Raw genomic sequence first — 20,713 nt, forward strand, 5'->3', positions numbered from 1 at the left:
AAGCACTTAGAGGAGAGAAAAGTGATCAGGAACAGTCAGCATGGATTCACCACAGGCAAGTCATGCCTGACAAATCTAATTGCCTTCTATGACGAGATAACTGGCTCTGTGGATGAGGGGAAAGCAGTGGACATGTTATTTCTAGATTTTAGCAAAGCTTTTGACACGGTCTCCAACAGTGTTCTTGCCAGCAAGTTAAAGAAGTATGGGCTGGATGAATGGACTATAAGGTGGACAGAAAGCTGGCTAGATCATCGGGATCAACGGGTAGCGATCAAGGGCTCCATGTGTAGTTGGTAGCCGGTATCAAGCGGAGTGCCCCAAGGGTCAGTCCTGGGGCCGGTTTTGTTCAATATCTTCATAAATGATCTGGAGGATGGTGTGGATTGCACCCTCAGCAAGTTTGCAGATGACACTAAACTGGGAGAAGTGGTAGATATGCTGGAGAGTAGGGGTAGGATACAGAGGGCCCTAGACAAATTAGAGGATTGGGCCAAAAGAAATCTGATGAGGTTCAACAAGGACAAGTGCAGAGTCCTGCACTTAGGACGGAAGAATCCCATGCACCGCTACAGACTAGGGACCGAATAGATAGGCAGCAGCTCTGCAGAAAAGGACCTAGGGGTTACAGTGGATGAGAAGCTGGATATGAGTCACCAGTGTACCTTTGTTGCCAAGAAGGCCAATGGCATTTTGGGCTGTATAAGTAGGGGCACTGCCAGTAGATCGAGGGACGTGATCGTTCCCCTCTATTCGACATTGGTGAGGCCTCATCTGGAGTACTGTGTCCAGTTTTGGACAAGAAGGATATGGAAAAATTGGAAAATGTCCAGCGGGGGCCAAAAAAAATGATTAGGGGACTGGAACACACGACTTACGAGGAGAGGCTGAGGGAACTGGGATTGTTTAGTCTATGGAAGAGAAGAATGAGGGGGGATTTGATAGCTGCTTTCAACTACCTGAAAGGGGGTTCCAAAGAGGATGGCTCTAGACTGTTCTCAGTGATAGCAGATGACAGAACAAGGAGTAATGGTCTCAAGTTGCAGTGGGGGAGGTTTAGGTTGGATATTAGGAAACACTATTTCACTAGGAGGGTGGTGAAACACTGGAATGCATTACCTCGGAAGGTGGTGGAATCTCCTTCCTTAGAAGTTTTTAAGGTCAGGCTTGACAAAGCCTTGGCTGGGATGATTTAGTTGGGGATTGGTCCTGCTTTCAGCAGGGGATTGGACTAGATGACCTCCTGAGGTGCCTTCCAACCCTGATACTCTATGATTCTACAGTGGCAGCGGTGAGGCAAAGTTATGAAGGATTAAGATGTGAAATTCTGTCTCCTGGGTTGCATGGTGATCAAGTAGCTGCAAATAGACAGGGGACTAGCCAGGAGCCTCTCTAAATCTTGGAGAACTGTCAAATTCTAATCCAGTCTGTTTAGATCTTTATCAAGGACAGGAAGTGAGAGACTCTAAAGAACTAAGTTAGATAACTAAACAGAGAATGTCTTCATATCTACAAAATAATGGTAAGAATGTCTTGAATTACCAGCATTTCTAGGATTCATTAAACTCCCATGGAATGCAATCTGCTCACTTTAAAACAGGCAGAATATTCAGGTTTCACAGATACTGAGGAATTATGAAACAGGCTTAATCTGAGGTTTGCTCAATGGAGGCCTTGTCCATGCTACACAATTAAGTCAACCTATATGAGGTCGACATACAGCCACTGCAGTAACTACTGTGGCTTTTCTACCCTCCTTCTGCCGGTGGTGCATGTCCTCACCCGGAAAGCTTCACTGACTTAAGTGGGGCAGTGTGGGGGAATGACAGCCCAAACTGTGAGCCCCGCTGCTGGGCACTGACAGCCTGGTGCCCAGTGCTGACAGAAGCTGTGAGCTCTGCGTGGAGATCACATCCTTGCTGTGAGTGCTTGGCAGCAGGGCTCCATACTGTGAGCTCCACGTGGTGCTGACATGCAATGTAAGTAATGCAGTGTTTACACAGACATTGCATAGCCCTACCTCCATTGCGCTACTCGTCTCATGGAGGTGGAGTTATTAGGTCAGTGTAGTGGGGGACTTACATCCACGGGAGTAACCCTGTAGTGTAGACACTTACAGAGTTAGATCAACATAAGCTCTCTTACGCCAGCCTAACTGTAGCGTAGACCAGGCCTAAATGTTTCCTAATGTAATCAATCAGGCAAACAATTAAACACCAAACACTGTTCACATACATAAAAAGTGTATATTTTTTTAAATGTCTAAATTCTTTTTGTACTTTTTGTAATGTCTAAATTCTTATATTTATGACTCTATGTCCACCTCTGTTGACCCCAATGGAAGTAGCACATTCAGTGCCCAATCTGATCCATGCTAGAAAATCCTCATTTCTGCTGTCACAGGTATAGTATTTTAAACAACTTAATGTTAGCACATTTCTGTGCCTTGCAGCTGTGGCTTCCTTCCTGTCATGGTGGGCCCAGACCCAGAACTAAAGTTTATCAAACCTTCATCCTAGAGCCATCATTTCCTTCCTACAACCACCGAAATATCCATTGTTCCCACCGCTGTACTGCTTCTACAGTCACCATTGCAAGTAGCTTCTCTTAAAGCAATAGAGAAATAAGTCACTCAGTTAAAGCCATGTGTGTTACAGTCACAAAGTCCCACAGCACCCAGGCATAACACACTACCAAAATGTTGCCACATTGCTCTGAGTAGCAAAAAAAATTCAGAAGTTCATTCTTTTAACTCCAGAGCTCCTATGTAGACCATTGTCAATGTGCAGCACAACATAATATGGTGCCATAAGGTTACTTTTATTTATTCTTATTCTCTGGTTCTGGTAAAGAATGTGAAAGAATGTCTAAGAATGTGAAAATGCTTATAAGCAGATAGAAAATGCCTAACAATTTGCTTAAAAAACATTTGAAAATCAAGGAAAGCTAATATTGATTAATATTTGGACTCAAAATACAGTAATCCATAATGTATAGGGGTTGATTATTTTAAAATACATTGAAGTCAAGCATTAGGTTTGTGCTTCAAAAGTTTAATATATACAAAACCAAATCAAGTTTAATACTGGAATTTGTGTGTCTGCAAGATGCAGTTGACTATGCAACTTGTTTAAAAATAAAATGTCCCTGAGGAAGTTATTGGATTCACTCAAAATGCAATCTGATTTACCCAAAAGCAGTAAATGGTGGGTTCTGCTTAAAAATGCAATAATAAATCCCACATTCTCTGAACACTGGGAGTAGGTGCAAAAAACCTGGAATTACTTGTGCTTATAACCATTTCAGAACACAATGCACTCAGTGCTCTCTAGCAACATTAAATGGCTCAGCTTCCGTTGATGGGCAGTTTTATAAAGGAGATTAGAGATAGGAACAAATCTAATGCGGAGTGCAATCTTCACCACAGTACCATGGCAAGGTGATTTCTGGCTCTTGCTCTTCATTACTTGTGATTATATGATGTATAAATCAGAGTAATTTGATTTCACATTGCTCACCTCAGGGAATACTTCAAGTATCAAAGGTATTAGGTAATTTAGAGTTTACTGTTGAGGAAATCCTAAAAGGAATCCTCGAGTTGCGGAGACCAGCATGTAATGAACAAGAAGCAAACACAGCTCTCCCATCAGTATTCCTAAAATTAAATGTGTGGCAAATATACCCTCTGAAATCAATTTGAATAAAGTAGCGTTATTTATGCATATCCGATGGGTTCAGATGCCCAGGCCATTTAATGAATTCCACAGCTACTGGGATCAATTAAATAAAAATCCCTTATTCAGACCAGTGTTTGGAAAGCTGGTGGATCCCATCATATTCATACCAATCTCATTTACATGAACATGACTGGACTACTGGTCTTGCATCTGGAACTCAAAGTGCTTTTGAGCAGTGGCTCTTGTTTTAATTACATTTACTGTTATTTCATACTGGTCCAATCAACTAGCTATGGATCATATATTTCTTGTTGTTAAAATAATTCTAGTTATGGTTTACTGGTATGATCTTAAATGTGAACAGGGAAAATCCAAGATGGTGGCATTCTGAAATTCCATTTCCTCCTCTGGATGGCTCACCAGCTCAATAAAACTTTCCCCTGCATGAGATTAAAAATGTCGTGCAAAAGTGCTTGAAGTGACAAAACTTAAGGTGATCTCCTTTTGTTCTCAAACCTTTTGAATGAAATTAGGGAATGTTTGAATGTTTTCTACTTTTAGACATTGCATAAACCTCAAACACATGTAGCAATGGTGCTCCAGCACCCTCAACATTATATGAGCACTGATGTAAAAATAACTACGCCAGTGTGAAAAACTGGATGTTTAAATAGGGGGCTCTCGAGTAGAAGAAGGGAGGTTATATTACTTCTGGATTTGGCACTACAGCCACCACTACTGGAATATTATATCCACAATGCAAGAAGGATGTTGTGACACAAGAATGATTAAAAGACTGGAAAACCTGCCCTACAGTGAGAGACTAAAGAAGCTTGACTTGTTTAACATAACCAAGGAGAAGACTGAAGGGTAACTTGATCAGTGTCAGTAAATATCTACATGGGGATCAATAATTTGATAATCTAGCAGACAATCAAACTAGCAGTCAAAAGTATAACAAAATCCAATTGCTGGAAGTTGAAACAAGACAAATTCAGACTACAAATAAGCATTAATTTTTAACAGTCATGGTAACTGACCATTGGAACAACTTACAAAGAGTTGTGGTGGATTCTCCATCACTGGCAATTTTTAAATCAAGATTGTACTTTTAAAAAATATTCTCCAGTTCAAACAGGAATTAAATCAGGGAAATTCCAATCCCTATGTTATAGAGGTGGTCAGACTAGATGATCACAATAGTCACTTCTGGCTTTGGAATCTATTATATATGCATGTAGCTGCAATATCAAAAAGCTTCACATATTTGAGAATCAATCAGTAACTCAGAAGCATCTTTCAATTTTCTAATTAAAAAAAAAATCTCTACCCTCTCTCCCTCTTGGTGCAAAGCATCCTTGTATTTACTGCTACAGGAAGAGTGTCAAATCCTACAAATTTTCATTTAAGATCAGAAGTACGATCAGTCACAATTTTAAGGACAACTGCAGTGTATTCACATTTATAGCCTCTAAGGATCCAAAGCACACTGACTTCTTCTCTGGCTCTTAATTTAGTTTGTTTTCCTTTGCGGCTGACACAATTTAAAATGGTAAAATTCATGCTGGTGAAAGCTCACTTCAAATTTTTGCACATTCATACTTCAAAATGTATGGAAATCCAAAATGTGACTGATCAGTAAAACACTTAGTATTAAGTGGCATTGGCTGATTCTGCAGCTGAGGTATGTACACTCAATCATCCTTTATTCATCCATTTGTCAATACTTTGGTTAAGCAGGTTCAAGTATCATTAATTCCTTATAATTTATACAGTGATAAGTATGTTCAGTGCTGTGTAACAGTTGAACTTTGCCCCCAAAATTAATTTTGGTAACTTGCTCATTCTCTTTTACAAATTACATGCAGAACTGTTGCTGATGTTAAACTTACATTGTAATACACATTCTTCTTTCTCTTCCACTTTTCTAATCAAGAAAACTATTCCCTCATATCCTGAAAAATTTACATTGCAGCTAAGGAAGTTACAAGACTGCCTTTTTCCCCTCTGGTTAGTGACTTGGTAGGGAGTTGTAAGACTGAAATTGGAGATTGTGTATATTACTACCCAGATCTGAAAACTACTATGACTGAGAACTCTTTTCCTTGAGGATGGGGTTGAGAAGGGATGCAGTGAGGTCACAGGGAGAACTCATGCTGAGGCTGTGAGTGTAATGGGATAAAGAAGACAGAAGAGGGGGTCAGGGTCACAGTGTTAGAGTCCCCATGTAATTCAAGATGTTCATCTTACTTATTTCAATACTGCAACCACTAAATAACCCTCTCACCTTACCCTAACATTTTTTTCAAGATATACCAAAGGTAGTGTGGTGCTTTAGAGGTAACGAGGCAACATCTTGTAGAGGAATTCGTGCGCCAATCAGCTCATTTTGTTATGTTAGATGATGTGTCCAAAATATTTTCTGAGTATAGGAAAATGAAGACACTTCAGTTTGAATTCAGTGACCCTTATTAGTTTGTTATCAATACAGAAAATGAGTTAATCAATGGTTAGAGGAATGGTGCATCACTGGAAACCCTTTGAACAAAATTCATGGCATGCAACATATTAATATGATTCGCATTATGGGAAAGTGAAAATATTAGTCACTAGAATAAATTTCAATAAGAAAGTTAAATTAAAGATTAAATTTTTCAGGGATATGCACTTCTTTAAATAACAAAGTACGATATAGCTAGCAATATGAAGATATATTTCTCCCATCTCTATATCGTAAAACAACAGTGTGTAAAGTACAGCTGCAAACTGACAGATCACATAGTCCATAAGGCAAAACAGGAAGATTAGTTTCAACCAGTCCTTTGAACTAGGTAACAACGGACTGCATTTCAGAAACATTGTTTTGACCCCTGAACTTAAAGTAGGGTGCAAGTCCATTTCACAGGTGAAATGTTCCTTGATTTTATATGGATTTTTTAAAGTCATTTTAAAAAAAATCTTTTCACAAAGTTCAACAGCAAGGACCAATTTGACTGGCTACATGCAGGTTGCTTAAAGTCAGAAGAGATGGCACTGAGAGCTGCACAAAACTTTGTAACAAAATCTAGTTCAAATTTACTGAATTCACAGTGGATGCACTGGTTCTGTTGGCAAAATACTGGGCACTGTGCAACACTTGTGATTTCCCTGTGAATGTATTCATTTTAGTGAAATAAAATACTCTAGTTGGAAAAGTTGAATATGCATCTCTGGGGGCTATGAGCTAAAACAAACTAAAGAGATTAACCAAGTTATTCTCCCATATGTTTAAGACAGTCTGATATATTAACAAATTTAAAAAATATAAATACATTTTAGGATATTTTAAGTGTGAAAGTATTTTCCTCTCAAGGACCTCAAACTATATAGTTAATTTTACCCTAAAAAGCATGGCAGAAGTTTAAACTGATGGAAAATATACTACTTTTAATTGCACTTTCAGTGGGTATAGTGCTGACATCGCTGGCAAACCTGGTGCTCCAAGAGGACTTGATTTAGCCATGGTTATGCAGCCAATAATCATACTAGTGAGCCACACTCTCATTGGATTTTTATTACAGGAGAGAAGGTCACACAAGCAGTCACCTGATGGGAATCTTGCTGTTGTGCATGTTGCTGTGAGATCAACTGACAGGGGATGATAAAGCAGACAGCAATCTTCCATGTCACTTCCCCTACCACATCACCCAACTGAGTCAATTCCACATTGTGTAGAACAGCCCTAGTGATATATTATGAAAGAGGCTGTTTACCCCCTTTACCACTTCCTGAAATTTTCTAGGATACTTCAGAACCTTTTAAAATTCTCCCCTTGCCTAAATCACAGCAATATATCCATATTGGTACAAAAATATTTGTTCATGCTAATAATTTATTTCAGTTCAAACATTTAATTTTGTACGGTAAACAAAAGAAAGCTAACACTGATTTATTTTTTTGCAGAAGACTTAGCTCATCATTTAACTTCCTTACTTTTATTATCTTAATTCATTTGAAGAAAATATTATACTAATTTGTCTTGAGAAGTACATGTTCCTTTCCATGTTCTCTAGAAAACGTTTTGTGGAGACTACATAATAAGAGGTAAACACACCACAAGCTTTTACCTGAACCAATCATTGAAGTGATGGAAAAATGCTACTGTGAATTGAACCTGCCCAATTCGTTCAGACCCAAAGTTGATTTAATGTTGTACATTACTGTGTGATGCAAATAAACACAACAGAAGTATATAAGAACATGAGAATGGCCATACCGGGTCAGATCAAAGGTCTCTCTGGCCAGTATCCTGTCTTCCGACAGTGGCCAGTGCCAGGTGCCCCAGAGGGAATGAACAGAACAGATTAACATCAAGTGACCCATGCCCTGTTGCTCATTCCCAGCTTCTGGCAAACAGAGGGTAGGGACACCATCCCTGGGCATCCTGGCTAATAGCCATTGATGGACCTATCCTCCATGAATTTGTCCAATTCTTTTTTAAACCCTGTTATAGTCTTGGCCTTCACAACATCCTCTGGAAAAGAGTTCCACAGGTTGACTGTGCACTGTGTGAAGAAATACTTCCTTTTGTTTGTTTTAAACCTGCTGCCTATTACTTTCAATTGGTGACCCCGAGTTCTTGGGTTATGCGAAGGAATAAACAACACTTCTTTAATTTACTTTCTCCACACCAGACCTCTATCATATCCCCCCTTAGTCATCTCTTTTCCAAGCTGAAAAGTCCCAGGCTTATTAATCTCTCCTTATACGGAAACCGTTCCATACGCCTAATAATTTTTGTTTTCCTTTTCTGAACCTTTTCCAATTCCAGTATATCTTTTTTTGAGATGGGGCGACCACATCTGCACGCAGTATTCATGGATTTATATAGAGGAAATATGATATTTTCTGTCTTATTATCTATCCCTTTCTTAAAGATTCCCAACTTTTTGACTGCTGCTGCACACTGAGTGGATGTTTTTCAGAGAAATATCCACAATGACTCCAAGATCTCTTTCTTGAGTGGTAACAGCTAATTTGGTTCCCATCATTTTATATATATAGTTGCGATTATGTTTTCCAATGTGCATGACTTTGCATTTATCAATATTGAGTAGCGCTAGGCTTCAAAGGAGTTCTGTTCCAGCATTCAGAATCCTTTATTGTTTATGCTGCTAGAATCTAGCAAACCACTTCCTGCTGTTGACACAATCGAGTAACTTTGGAATGAGTGGTTATAAATACAGTCAGAGCAGGAGATACTAATCAGATGTACTCTAAATCCTCATTTGAAGATGAAATAATTTCTTGAATGGACACTGTGTAATTACGCTGCCATGTGTGGGGTCAGTACAATTGACTCTGGCAGCTCTCAATTCAATCTCATACTTGGCTTTCACTTGATATTAAAAAAATTAAAGCCTTCTTCAAATCAACCCTCCCCTATGACTATCCACAAGTCACTGAGCTCTTATTTATGTATATTTACTAGCATCTCTCAATTTGAATAAAAAACACACCCAGCTCTCCAATACCTGTCACCATGACAGACAGATTTAAACAAAAAGGAAAGGAGTACTTGTGGCACCTTAGAGACTAACAAATTTATTTGGGCATGAGCTTTCGTGAGCTACAGCTCACTTCATTGGATGCAACAAGTGTACTTTCAACACTTGAGTCCATGCTGACTAGCTTCTTCCAGTTCTCCAGTTGTTCACAAGGACAAGACTCTGGAGAACACAGACTACTGAAATGAGCTTTACTTATTTTGTCTAAATTCTGCTTACTCCTGGAACAGTATTCTCCTGGCGAAACACCAAAACATAAGAAGTGGCAACTGATTACACGGTAAGTTATCCAGGTGAGTCAAAATATTATGCTGCCAATATAACTGGGCACAAGTACAAATACTGCCTAACAGAAATACCATATTTCATTTGGTCTGAAGCAAGCAAAACATCCCTTTTTCTTGGAGGGGGAAAAACCTCTTACCTTTCGTAGCTATTCGAACACACTGAGTTTTAGTTTCCTGTTGAGGGGGAAAAATTAAAGAAAATATAGTCAATTTCATATTTCAATTTCTCCCACTTCACAAACAGTATTAGTACTATAGATTAGTATTGCATAGGATACTGAACAGCTCTAGGAATATTAGTGGAGACTGAGTAAACGAATTTTGTCTCTACAGAGCTGGTAATCTGAGTAAAATTGTTAACCAAGTCCTAAACTCTCTAGATTTATAGGTATTTTACCACAAAAGGACTTGCACATATTTTATTTATATATACACACAAATTGTATTTATTTTTTTCCACCAGTGGTTCATGCAGTGCATGAGATCACTCAAAAGTCAGAGAAATGAATTGGTTATACACACTGGGTAAGAGGCAGTTTCAATCTTAACTGAATTTCTTGGCCTTCTTGTGTAATCTCTCTCTTTAAGTATAATAAGACATTGCCTTCAGGATTCCTTCTTTCTTTTCTAGACTCCTCTCACACCCCCAAAAAACCCACAAACAAACACAAGCACACACAAGAATTATTCAACTCAGAATGCCTAAGCCAACTGCTTTGAAAAGCTGTGATGTAGAAATTAATAAAGAGAGGTCCTGAGCTAAAAATTTACATGACATGTTTCAATCAAGAGGCATTTTTCAACTCAGATAAAAGCTCCACTGAGCTGATATTGGAAATGTCAATATAACCTTAACTAAGGAGCATCTTCTTTAGGTATTGCTAATGTATCTGCATTTAAGCTCTCTGCAGCAACCATTGTGTAATGTAGGCCCCAACCCAGAAGAGCACTTTCGCACGCACCTAATTTTAAGCATGTGAGTAATCGCACTGATTTAAAGTTAAGCACATGCTGAAATATTTTGCAGGGTCAGGGTCACAGGGTACAATGGTATTCTATGTATGTTGTGGTAAAACTGAGAGATACCAGCAACTGGAAACAAAACTAATGAAAACTGTGAGCCCAAATCTGTCCCAAGCTTTTATATCATACCAGAGAAGACCATTTCACAAACACACAGAGCCTCTCTCAAACTGAAGATCAAATTTTTGAAAAAATAGTCTCTCTCACCCCTTTTGGTCATAAACTGTCAAAATACAGAAACTGAAACATGGATCTGTTTGGGGTTTTTTTTGTTTGTATTGGTTGTGTTTATATTTTTCAATCATTACATACTGTATGAAATATCAATTTCCTCAAGAACCTAGTTTAGTTGTTGGAAGCCAACAAAGCTGTTAGATGGGTGAATGGAGAAGGTGAGGGAAATGTGTATGAATGTGTGACAGTTAGCTTTCTTTCCTTTTTGTTTGCCTCGATTAAGTCTAGCAAGAGAAAAGGCTGTCTCGTCAGAAAATTCCTCCAGCTCCAGAGTAGCTCCAGTGTGCAATTTCATTAGATATTGAATTTGTTTCTACCCTTATATGATGAAGGGGCAATTTTCATAATTATAGGTATAGGTGAGACTTCATTCAAAAGACTCAATGGCAGATTTAGTCAATAGCCATGATTTCTTTATTATTAGCCACAGCAGAAATCCAAATAGAAAGGTACAAATGGTTTCTACTTCTTTCAGAAGGACCTGGTGAAGATCATTTGCCTTTAATCTAGCTGCATATCCCGGCAATTTCCCTTAATCCCCCTGCACAGCTGATACAGGGGCTCTATACCCAGAATGTAGCAATTTCCTACAGAACTATACTTATCTAAAATGTAATTCATAAACTGAATATTTAAATACCTCAAGTTACTGTGCTGAATACAGTCCCCCACACCCATATTTCAGTTTACAAAAGAAAATCATTCAATGATAACAGCATGAGGTTTGAAAAGTCATGTTGTTTTTCACACCTGGAACCCTCTTCAGAGTTTAGCTTCCTGTCATTTTGTTCTTTTCAATATACATACAGAATCAGCAGCAGTGCTCAACAACTGTGTCAAAAATGAAGTAAGGAGGCAATGGAAGCAATCCAAAGCCATACCCTTAACTACTGCACAGTAGTCAAACAATCAAAGCAGAGTGGTGTATAAAGATGCTCAGAAACATACCATGGGCCTGGGGTTACTTCACAATCAGTGGATTTTTACTTTTTATTTGATGTTCGGTGTAAGAATCCTGAAAAGTTGACACTGTTTTACTAACCTGCTGAACAAAGTAAGTTCTCTTTGTGCTGCAGTAATTTAATCTTGTGAAGTGTGCAAGTATTGAGCATTAGGAGAAGAATAATGGATGTTATTTACGGAGGAGGCAGAATCACACAGCTGAAATTATTTCACTCAAACTATTACTGAGATTTATTAAATTTTCAGCTAGTAACAGTTACTAAGAAGCAGGCGTAGTGTGAAATATGAATGGCTCAAAGCCATACTGTTACAGTACAGAAGCTAGTGAAAGGTTAAAACAGCACCATCACCAACACAAACTACATCTAACTTTGAGATTCATCACCAAGGATACCTTCTGAGCTATTTCCAACAGGAAAATATGGTCGGTACTTACCTTCTCAACACTGCTCATGGCTTGGAAATAGATATTGTAGCCTTTCCGAGGAGCCAGGGGTGGGTTCCAAAAGCCTTGGTACGTTCTATTGTCACCAACAGTGAAAGGGGCTGGTTCAGGAAGGTTACCAGGGGGCAATTCAGCAGCAAAGTAATATGGTGAGCCTCCGCTTAGAGCATTTTGGTATGTGACTGGGACTTGGTAGCACTCCATCGTGCCTGTTTCTCGCTTTGTTCGGTGTGGATGCAGCTCCTCAACAACAATCTGGTAAGCACTTTTTAAAGAGAGAAAAAATGATCAGGTAATCTGTGATTCTCAAATCTCACACTGCACAAAAACATGATGCCAAATGGCACTGTGGACAGTTTAAAAAGACAGTGGATGCAAAAAGAGAAACAAAAGCTTGGAAAAGTTATGCTGAAGCTATGCAACTCAGGCATCAAATGCTACTCTACTGTTATGCATTTTTTTAAAAAAATAAACCACTTTCAGCCCTAGCCTAGAGCAGAAAAACGATGTTCACTGATTTTATTTTATACATACAATTATTTTATTTCTTCTTACTCTTTCAATACTGTTTCTTTCAACATATTTCTAAAGATACAAAGGAACAAACCAAACCAGAAAATGCCTCTCACCACTGAATTTTTTTGTTATTAAGTAACCCATGAATGACTCTGACATTAACCACAGACACTGTAATAGATTAAGCTCTTTGTCTGATATTCTGAAGCATTTGAAGTTATCATTTCAAAGGAAAATGCTATTATAGAAAGCTCGGCTTCAAGGCCCAACATAATGACTGCCTCCAGGCTGTGCTTGAAGCACCAATTTGCAGTTGTCATATCATTAGAGACAGAATGTGCTGACAGGCTTCTCCACCTCTTGACCTTGCTATGGCATCTATCTTGGCTCAGAGCTATGCAGATCTAAAATACAAGTGACATGCTGTAATACAAGCACAGATGGACAGAAATCTGTCCACTCCACCAAAATAGACTGCCTCATTTCTCTGCAGTTGTCAACGATAAAATGTTACAAATTGCTGAAGCAGATGGCATTCAGCCTATTAAGACTCCAACCCAAACTTGCCAATACCTTTCTTGAAATGGTCCAAAGCTTGGTCACTTTTCAAAATCACCTTCTCTAAAGAGAACAGGTAATTATAATTCTTCTTTCCCTGTTGGGGAACTACATAACTACCGTACATTGCCAGCTCATTACCAGCATGTAATGTTCTGCAGAAGCAGAATGTTTTCTTTAAAGGAAGAACAGAGGTGAGTTCTTATGCTGGGGGAAAAAAAAGTGGATGGGGAAGGGGGGAGGGATCTCTCATACCCTAGAGCTTGAAAAATGCTCATTCAATTGTAGGCAAGATTAGAAACAGTTGAATTAACTTGAAAAGATTGTCAGTTTCATTTCTGCTTAAAAGCCTTCCAAACAGGAGGAATGAAACTGACCAGAGTTTTGGAAGTGTCACTCTGCTGCTTCACATTCTCTGCAGCTCCTTTCTTGTGAGCTGCCAACAGACTGGAATTGACAAGTATTCTGCTCTCTGAAGTGCCAGGGGAGCAGAAAACTTGTCAATTGCAATATCCTGCCAGCTTACACAAATAAAGCCAGCAGGGAGAGTGGAAGGACATCTCAATGTGCACATGTGACTGCAAGAAAACTATCTCCTGGAATATACTGTTGTGTCATTCAGCTCAAAAGCAGAGTTTTTAACATAGTTTCATATCAGTCCTTCTAGAGTGAGGGTGTCAATAGTTTATTCAGCTTCAAAAGAATATTGTCTTTTTATTAGCCAAAAATATGACTGTGGGAGTGAAGTAGAAGAGATACATATTAGCCAATTCAACTTTAACAGTGTCCATTTAATTCACTGCAACAACTTTTGATATTTTGCATCAAAATATACTGCAAAATGTGAAGCATGTCATCTGAGTCAGGCTTGGATTTTCAGAAAATCAGTTTCAAATTCTAATAAATTAAAAATCAACCTTCTCCTCCCCAAAAAGTGATTATGATGAAACTGATTTTGCGGGCCACTGTGGCTTAAAAACTACAAACTGTAGAAGGAAGGTCAGAAACATGTACACGGAATCTGTTGGGATGCTTGGGGTTACATAATGATTTTTTACAGTTAAGAAGAAAAAAAAATTAGCATTATTTCTCTTAAGTGCATTTAGGTGCCATAATTAGCAGACAAAGAAAAAATTTTAAATTGGTTATTTCCATTCTTCAACTCCAGATTTTTTTATCCCTCTCGTCAATAATTTTAAAAGGCTTGTGCATACTGTCTTTTGAAATATTCTCCAAATGCAAAACTGAAGGCTCAAAAGGCATATGGAAATTTAAATAGTCCAGTCAGGGCCATTAAGATGCCATCCTTCATCACATCCTTTACCAAAACTATCCCTCCCAGAACACACATCACTACACCAAACATCCACAAATAATATTGTTAAGGGAGAGTACCTTGGTAAAGGGGTGTATGGGGAAGATCCATAAGGTTGCAGTGTCTGGTCTGAGGTGTAAAGAGGTTGTAATAATGGTATAGTGTGGTCCAGTGGGTGGAGGAGTACAGGGTATGTATGGTTGGGAGACTTAACTTTTCATTTTCTTGCTTTTGAGTGTTTGAGTCAAGCATGTTATTTGAGCAGCAGCCCTAACTGCTTCACAACTAAGGTTTTTTGGCATATTCATTAATATATAGGTGAGACCCCATACCCTAAGAGGGCACTTACATGGGCCACTGTCTAGAGTTGAAGAAATCTGTATGATGCAAGTCATATTCTCTTCATCTTGCTGGCAGCCAGCACACAAAGGGAGGAGAAAATGAGAGAAAGAGATAAATAGGAGAATAAATGAAGTTTGGAAGTAATGAAGGACAATAACCAGCACAGAAAGAGGGGGAATAAACAGGATTTGGGCTATTCTAAAGAGAGAGATAGTGCTGAGTAGATTGCCCAAAAGCTCTGAGATTGTTGGCAATGAGAGCTGGGAAGGTAAGCGGAGAGAGAGACCTGAGAGAAAGGGGCAATGTAGCTCTTCTGCTGAGCTTTGGCATATAGAGACCCTTTTTCTTATTTCAAACTGACCTAATTAACCAAAATGCCACAGAACGTACAAGTAAGTAAGGAGCAAGTTAAGGGGCTCAATGCCTGCCACTCTGCCAGCGGACCTCAAACCTCACCCAAAACCAACCCTCAGCTAGGTGCGCATAAATACTGTCAACACTTGGGCCATATCTCAACACAGATTTAACATGTGCTATGTAACCCATTTTAAAAGTCTAGTGTAGACAAGGCACATGATTCCTTTAATATGTGCTAAACGGGTCAAGTTACAACCTAGGCCTTACTAGGTTCCACTGGTAGTCTGGCTCATTACTAACCTAAGTTGTAATTGCTGCCTTATTATTTCCTTCTGTGGTCCATATTGTTGGACTCATGGTGTAATGAAAGCAGCCAGAGGGATAGAAACACATTTCCAATTACGAAAACACCCCTGAAATGTATCTAACGTGTGTCTGAAAGAGATTATTTATAATACATGTGGCTATATCACGGTTTTACTGGCTGTGTTTAGGATGCCCTGCAGAAAGAGACTATAAGTCACTTAATATGGACCACTGAAAGGTAATCACTTTTAACTGCTACTGACTGGGATCTGAATCACTAGTTTGGTGATGAAAAACTACATGTAACGAATTCTGAATCATGCAGTCCCCTCCCCTTTTGCAATTCTTGTCTACAGTTGGTTTAAAACTTCTGGAGGCCATAAAGAAAGCTAGAGACTATGAGATAACACTTGACCAGGAAGACATGATTACAGCTGTAACTACCACAGCATGTTGCGTTTTAAGACGTGATTGACAGCTACCTGTAGATTTGAGTTGGATTAAGGAACATCTGTTTCCTGAGGGCTATGGCAGAGACAAAAGTACAGTAAAACCTAATCTTAGTGAAGTTTTGTCCGTGTTTTTAGAGGCAAATAACTACAGAATTAGTGGAGGTATACAATAAACAATAGGCCTCTATTGGTTGGAAGTAATGAGGACACTAAAGAGATGATTAAATATAATTATTTCTTGACCATCTGTGGATGCCTGGTTTGGAAGAAAAATGAACAGCACACTGCTCAATAAGCTAGACAGCACTGTCCTCTTTGAAGCTGGGAACCAAGAGTTTAGCTCTTATCCTGCACAGTCAGAGCACGTAAGTAGGGTGCAGCAAGGGAAGTGTTAATCATCTTTTAACATCTACCTAGTAATGCTCATTATGACAGTGAAATATGCTTATGGTGCAAACAGAACATCAATGTCAATGTAAGCAGAGTGAAGCTTCACTAAAACTGGTAGTAAATTTCACTGAAATCATAGAAGATTAGGGTTGGAAGAGAGCTCCAGGGTCTGTGAGGGACACGGGGCCTAAGGCAGGCGAGACACCCGCTGGCAGAGAGCACTCCAAAGGCTGGAAAGAGCTAATTCCCAGGACGACCAGCAGTAGCAGCCATGCCAGTGAGTCTTTGCTTTGCTACACTGCCTTTTTCCAATCGTCCGGGACCTCCCCTGAACGTCATGAGTTTTCAAAGATAACAGCCAATGGCTCTGAAATCACATCAGCCAACTCCCTCAGCACCCTCGGATGCATTGCATCCAGCCCGATGGACTTGTGCATCTCCAGCTTTTCTAAATAGCTGTTACCTGTTCTTTCATCACTGAGGGCTGCTCACCTCCTCCCCATACTGTGCTGCCCAGTGCAGCAGTCTGGGAGCTGACCTTGTCTGTATTGAAGCAATTCAATATAGAATCATAAAGCTGGAAGGGACCTTGAGAGGTCATCTATTCCAGTCCCCTGCACTCAAGGCAGGACTAAGTATTATCTAGACCATCCCTGACAGGTGTTTGCCCAACCTGCTCTTAAAAATCCTCAATGATGGAGATTCCACAACCTCCTTAGGTAATTTATTCCAGTGCTTAACTACTCTGACAGTTAGGAAGTTTTTCCTAATGTCCAACCTAAACCACCCTTGTTGCAATTTAAGCCCGTTGCTTTTGTCCTCCCCTCAGAGATTAAGAACAACAATTTTTCTCCCTCCTCCTTGTAACAACCTTTTATGTACTTGAAAACTGTTATGTCTCCCCTCAGTCTTCTCTTCTCCAGACTAAACAAACCCAATTTTTTCAATCTTCCCTCATAGGTCATGTTTTCTAGACCTTTAATAATTTTTGTGGGCTCTTCTGTGGACTTTCTCCAATTTGTCCACAGCCTTTCTGAAATGTGCCCAGAACTGGACACAATACTCCAGCTGAGGCCTAATCAGTGTGGAGTAGATTACTTCTCGTGTCTTGCTTACAACACTCCTGCTAATACATCCAGAATGATGTTTGCTTTTTTTGCAACAGCGTTACACTGTTGACTCATATTTCGCTTGTGATCCACTATGACCCCTAGAGCCCTTTCTGCAGTACTCCTTCCTAGGCAGTCATTTCCCATTTTGTGTGTGTGCAACTGATTGTTCCTTCCTAAGTGGAGTACTTTGCATTTGTCCTTATTGAATTTCATCCTATTTACTTCAGACCATTTCTCCAGTTTGTCCAGATCATTTTGAATTTTAATCCTATCCTCCAAAGCACTTGCAACCCCTCCCAGCTTGGTATTGTCCACAAACGTTGAAAGAGTACTCTCTATGCCATTATCTAAATCGTTGATGAAGATATTGAACAGAACCGGACCCAGAACTGATCCCTGTGGGACCCCACTTGTTATGTCCTTCCAGCATGACTGTGAACCACTGATGATTACTCTCTGGGAATGATTTTCCAACCAGTTATGCACCCACCTTATAGAAGCTCCATCTATGTTGCATTTCCCTAGTTTGTTTATGGGAAGGTCATGTGAGACAGTATCAAAAGCCTTACTAAAGTCAAGATATACCACATCTACCCTTCCCCCCCCATCTACAAGGCTTGTTACCCTGTCAAAGAAAGCTATCTGGTTGGTTTGACATGATTTGTTCTTGACAAATCCATGCAGACTGTTATTTATCACCTCATTATCTTCTAGGTGTTTGCAAATTGATTGCTTCATTATTTGCTCCATTATCTTTCTGGGTACAGAAGTTAAGCTGACTGGTCTGTAATTCCCTGGGTTGTTCTTATTTTCCTTTTTATAGATCGGCACTATATTTGCCCTTTTCCAGTCTTCTGGAATGTCTCCCGTCTTCCATGACTTTTCAAAGGTAATTGCTAATGACTCAGATATCTCCTCAGTCAGCTCCTTGAGTATTCTAGGATGCATCTCATCAGGCCCTGATGATTTGAAGACATCTAACTTGTCTAGGTAATTTTTGACTTGTTCTTTCCCTATTTTAGACTCTGATCCTACCTCATTTTCACTAGCATTCCCTATGTCCAATCACCACCAACCTTCTTGGTGAAAACCAAAACAAAGAAGTCATTAAGCACCTCTGCCATTTCCACATTTTCTGTTACTGTCTTTCCCCCCTCATTGAGTAACAGGCCTACTCTATGCTTGGTCTCCCTCTTGCTTCTAATGTATTTGTAGAATTTTTTTTGTTTCCTTTTATGTCCCTAGCTAGTTTGATCTCGTTTTGTGCCGTGGCTTTTCTAATTTTGTCCCTACATACTTGTGTTATTTGTTTATGTTCATCCTTTGTAATTTGACTGAGTTTCCACTTTTTGTAGGGCTCTTTTTGAGTTTTAGATCATTGATGATCTCCTGGTTAAGCCAAGGTGGTCAATTGCCATACTTCCTCTCTGAAAAACTGCCAATCACATAGCTTGCAGACCTGGTTTTCAAGATTTGAAAATATTCTCTTTGTATTCTAGTCATGCTTAATTTCAATGAGGAGAAACACTCACGATGGTAAGAGCAAGGATAAAATTGATTGGCCTGGATTTTGTACTGTTTCAGCCTGACTGAAGATTCAGTGTGGAGACCATATGTCTGAATTTCTTTGTTTGGCAAATACCATGAAGTTTGGGGACATAAGGGAAGAAAAGGCCTTCATGGACTCTGATAAATTACTATGTATCTTTCTAGACTGAAAACTAATTCATTCCCTTTTAGGGTTTGTCTAAAGATGCTGGCATATCTTTAGTTGTTCTATTTTGTGTTACAAATATTACTATTTTCTGTTGTAATTTATAACTGTCTGCACTAACCCATCTAGGAATATGTTGGTTCTTTATGGTTAATGCAGTTTATCAAGTGTGCTAATTAAGTGGGAAAGATTTAAGACCTTTTAATATTATGTATAACTGTTCTGGTTCTGATACATGCCCATCACCATAGTATCTGATCACCTCAGACTAAACTTTGCTCAAAATGTTCATTGTACAGCTCAGAGGCAGTCTCTTCATTATCTGGATTTGGTTGAAGCAATTATTAGAGTCTATGGCTCATTGTGCACCGCCTGCTAAGATGCTAAGATGCACCGCCTGCTAAGATCTGAGATGGACAGAGTGACAACAGATTTGTATTGATTATTGGGAAGGCAAAGTGGTATTTTTGTTTTTTAATGTCAATAATAATCTTCATAAAGGATTCAACATTCTGCCTCTTCTCTCATTTTTAATTAAATGTTCAGCTGCATATGTTGTTTAAGTTTAAAGTTTTCATATATATCATAGATCAACATATGCAAGTTATATGCAAAGGACTGTTTGTTATTCTGTAGTTCATCAAAGCAAAGGCTTTCCTGAGCAGGGTGTATAAAATACTATACTACATTATAGTTCCAGTAACGGGGGACTTAATGGCGAGTCTCTGGAAATCACTTTATCATAGGCTGTATTCTAGAATGCTGTTATGTTCCACACAGATCCTTGTGTTTGGCTGCATGTATTCAAAATAAAGAGGAAATGGGGGCAAATGAAGAATAATAATAAAGAAAACAGGAAGCCAAGAAGGTCTGAATTTAACCACAGCTATTCCCCTGACTCCCTCTGTTGCCCTGGGCAAGGAACAACCTCCTCCTCCGTTTCCCCACTGGCAAAATGAGATGATGAGACACACTTATTTTTCTTCCCCCTCCACCCAAGTCTTGCAAGAATTAATGTATGTACAGTAATGTGAACACGTCAAGCATTCAATCTCATGGTCACTATGACATTCAGTGGCTTGTCCCAAGTGCTTCTAATTAAACACACGTAGCTGGCCACTCTTTGATCTTGTTGTAATGCTCGGTATGGAAGTACAGGTAGTAACTTTGTCATGGACAGACCTTTGCATCAACTATTTTGAGGAAAGGACACACCTTTTCTGCTAGGGCGAAGGATCTATTTTATTGGCCTGCCCTTAGAAGCTAAATTTCAAAACTCTTGGTGGGGAAATACTTCAGCCCGACTGAAGGTTCAGTGTGGAGACCATATGTCTGAATTTCTTTGTTTGGCAAATACCATGAAGTCTGGGGACATAAGGGAAGCTGACAGTACCTTCTCAGTGGAAAAAAAGGCCTTAATGGACTCTGATAAATTACTATGTATCTTTCTAGACTAAAACTAACTCATTCTCTTTT

At 39.2% G+C, this 20,713-nt stretch overlaps 1 protein-coding gene across 8 annotated transcripts in view; it reads right to left on the reverse strand.

Moving 5' to 3' along the window:
* Positions 1-20,713, reverse strand: part of PTPRK (protein tyrosine phosphatase receptor type K) — a 584,612-nt gene that overhangs the window by 86,730 nt on the left and 477,169 nt on the right. For all 8 annotated transcript variants that reach the window (XM_073337267.2, XM_073337266.2, XM_073337264.2 and 5 more), the window contains 2 exons: positions 12,167-12,440; positions 9,648-9,684 (listed from right to left, as the gene is read on the reverse strand). In XM_073337267.2, coding sequence (XP_073193368.1) covers positions 9,648-9,684; positions 12,167-12,440 — 311 coding nt within the window. The remainder of the gene's footprint in view (positions 1-9,647; positions 9,685-12,166; positions 12,441-20,713) is intronic.

This window comes from Lepidochelys kempii, chromosome 3 (genome assembly GCF_965140285.1).
Source record: "Lepidochelys kempii isolate rLepKem1 chromosome 3, rLepKem1.hap1, whole genome shotgun sequence".
Taxonomy (NCBI): domain Eukaryota; kingdom Metazoa; phylum Chordata; order Testudines; family Cheloniidae; genus Lepidochelys; species Lepidochelys kempii.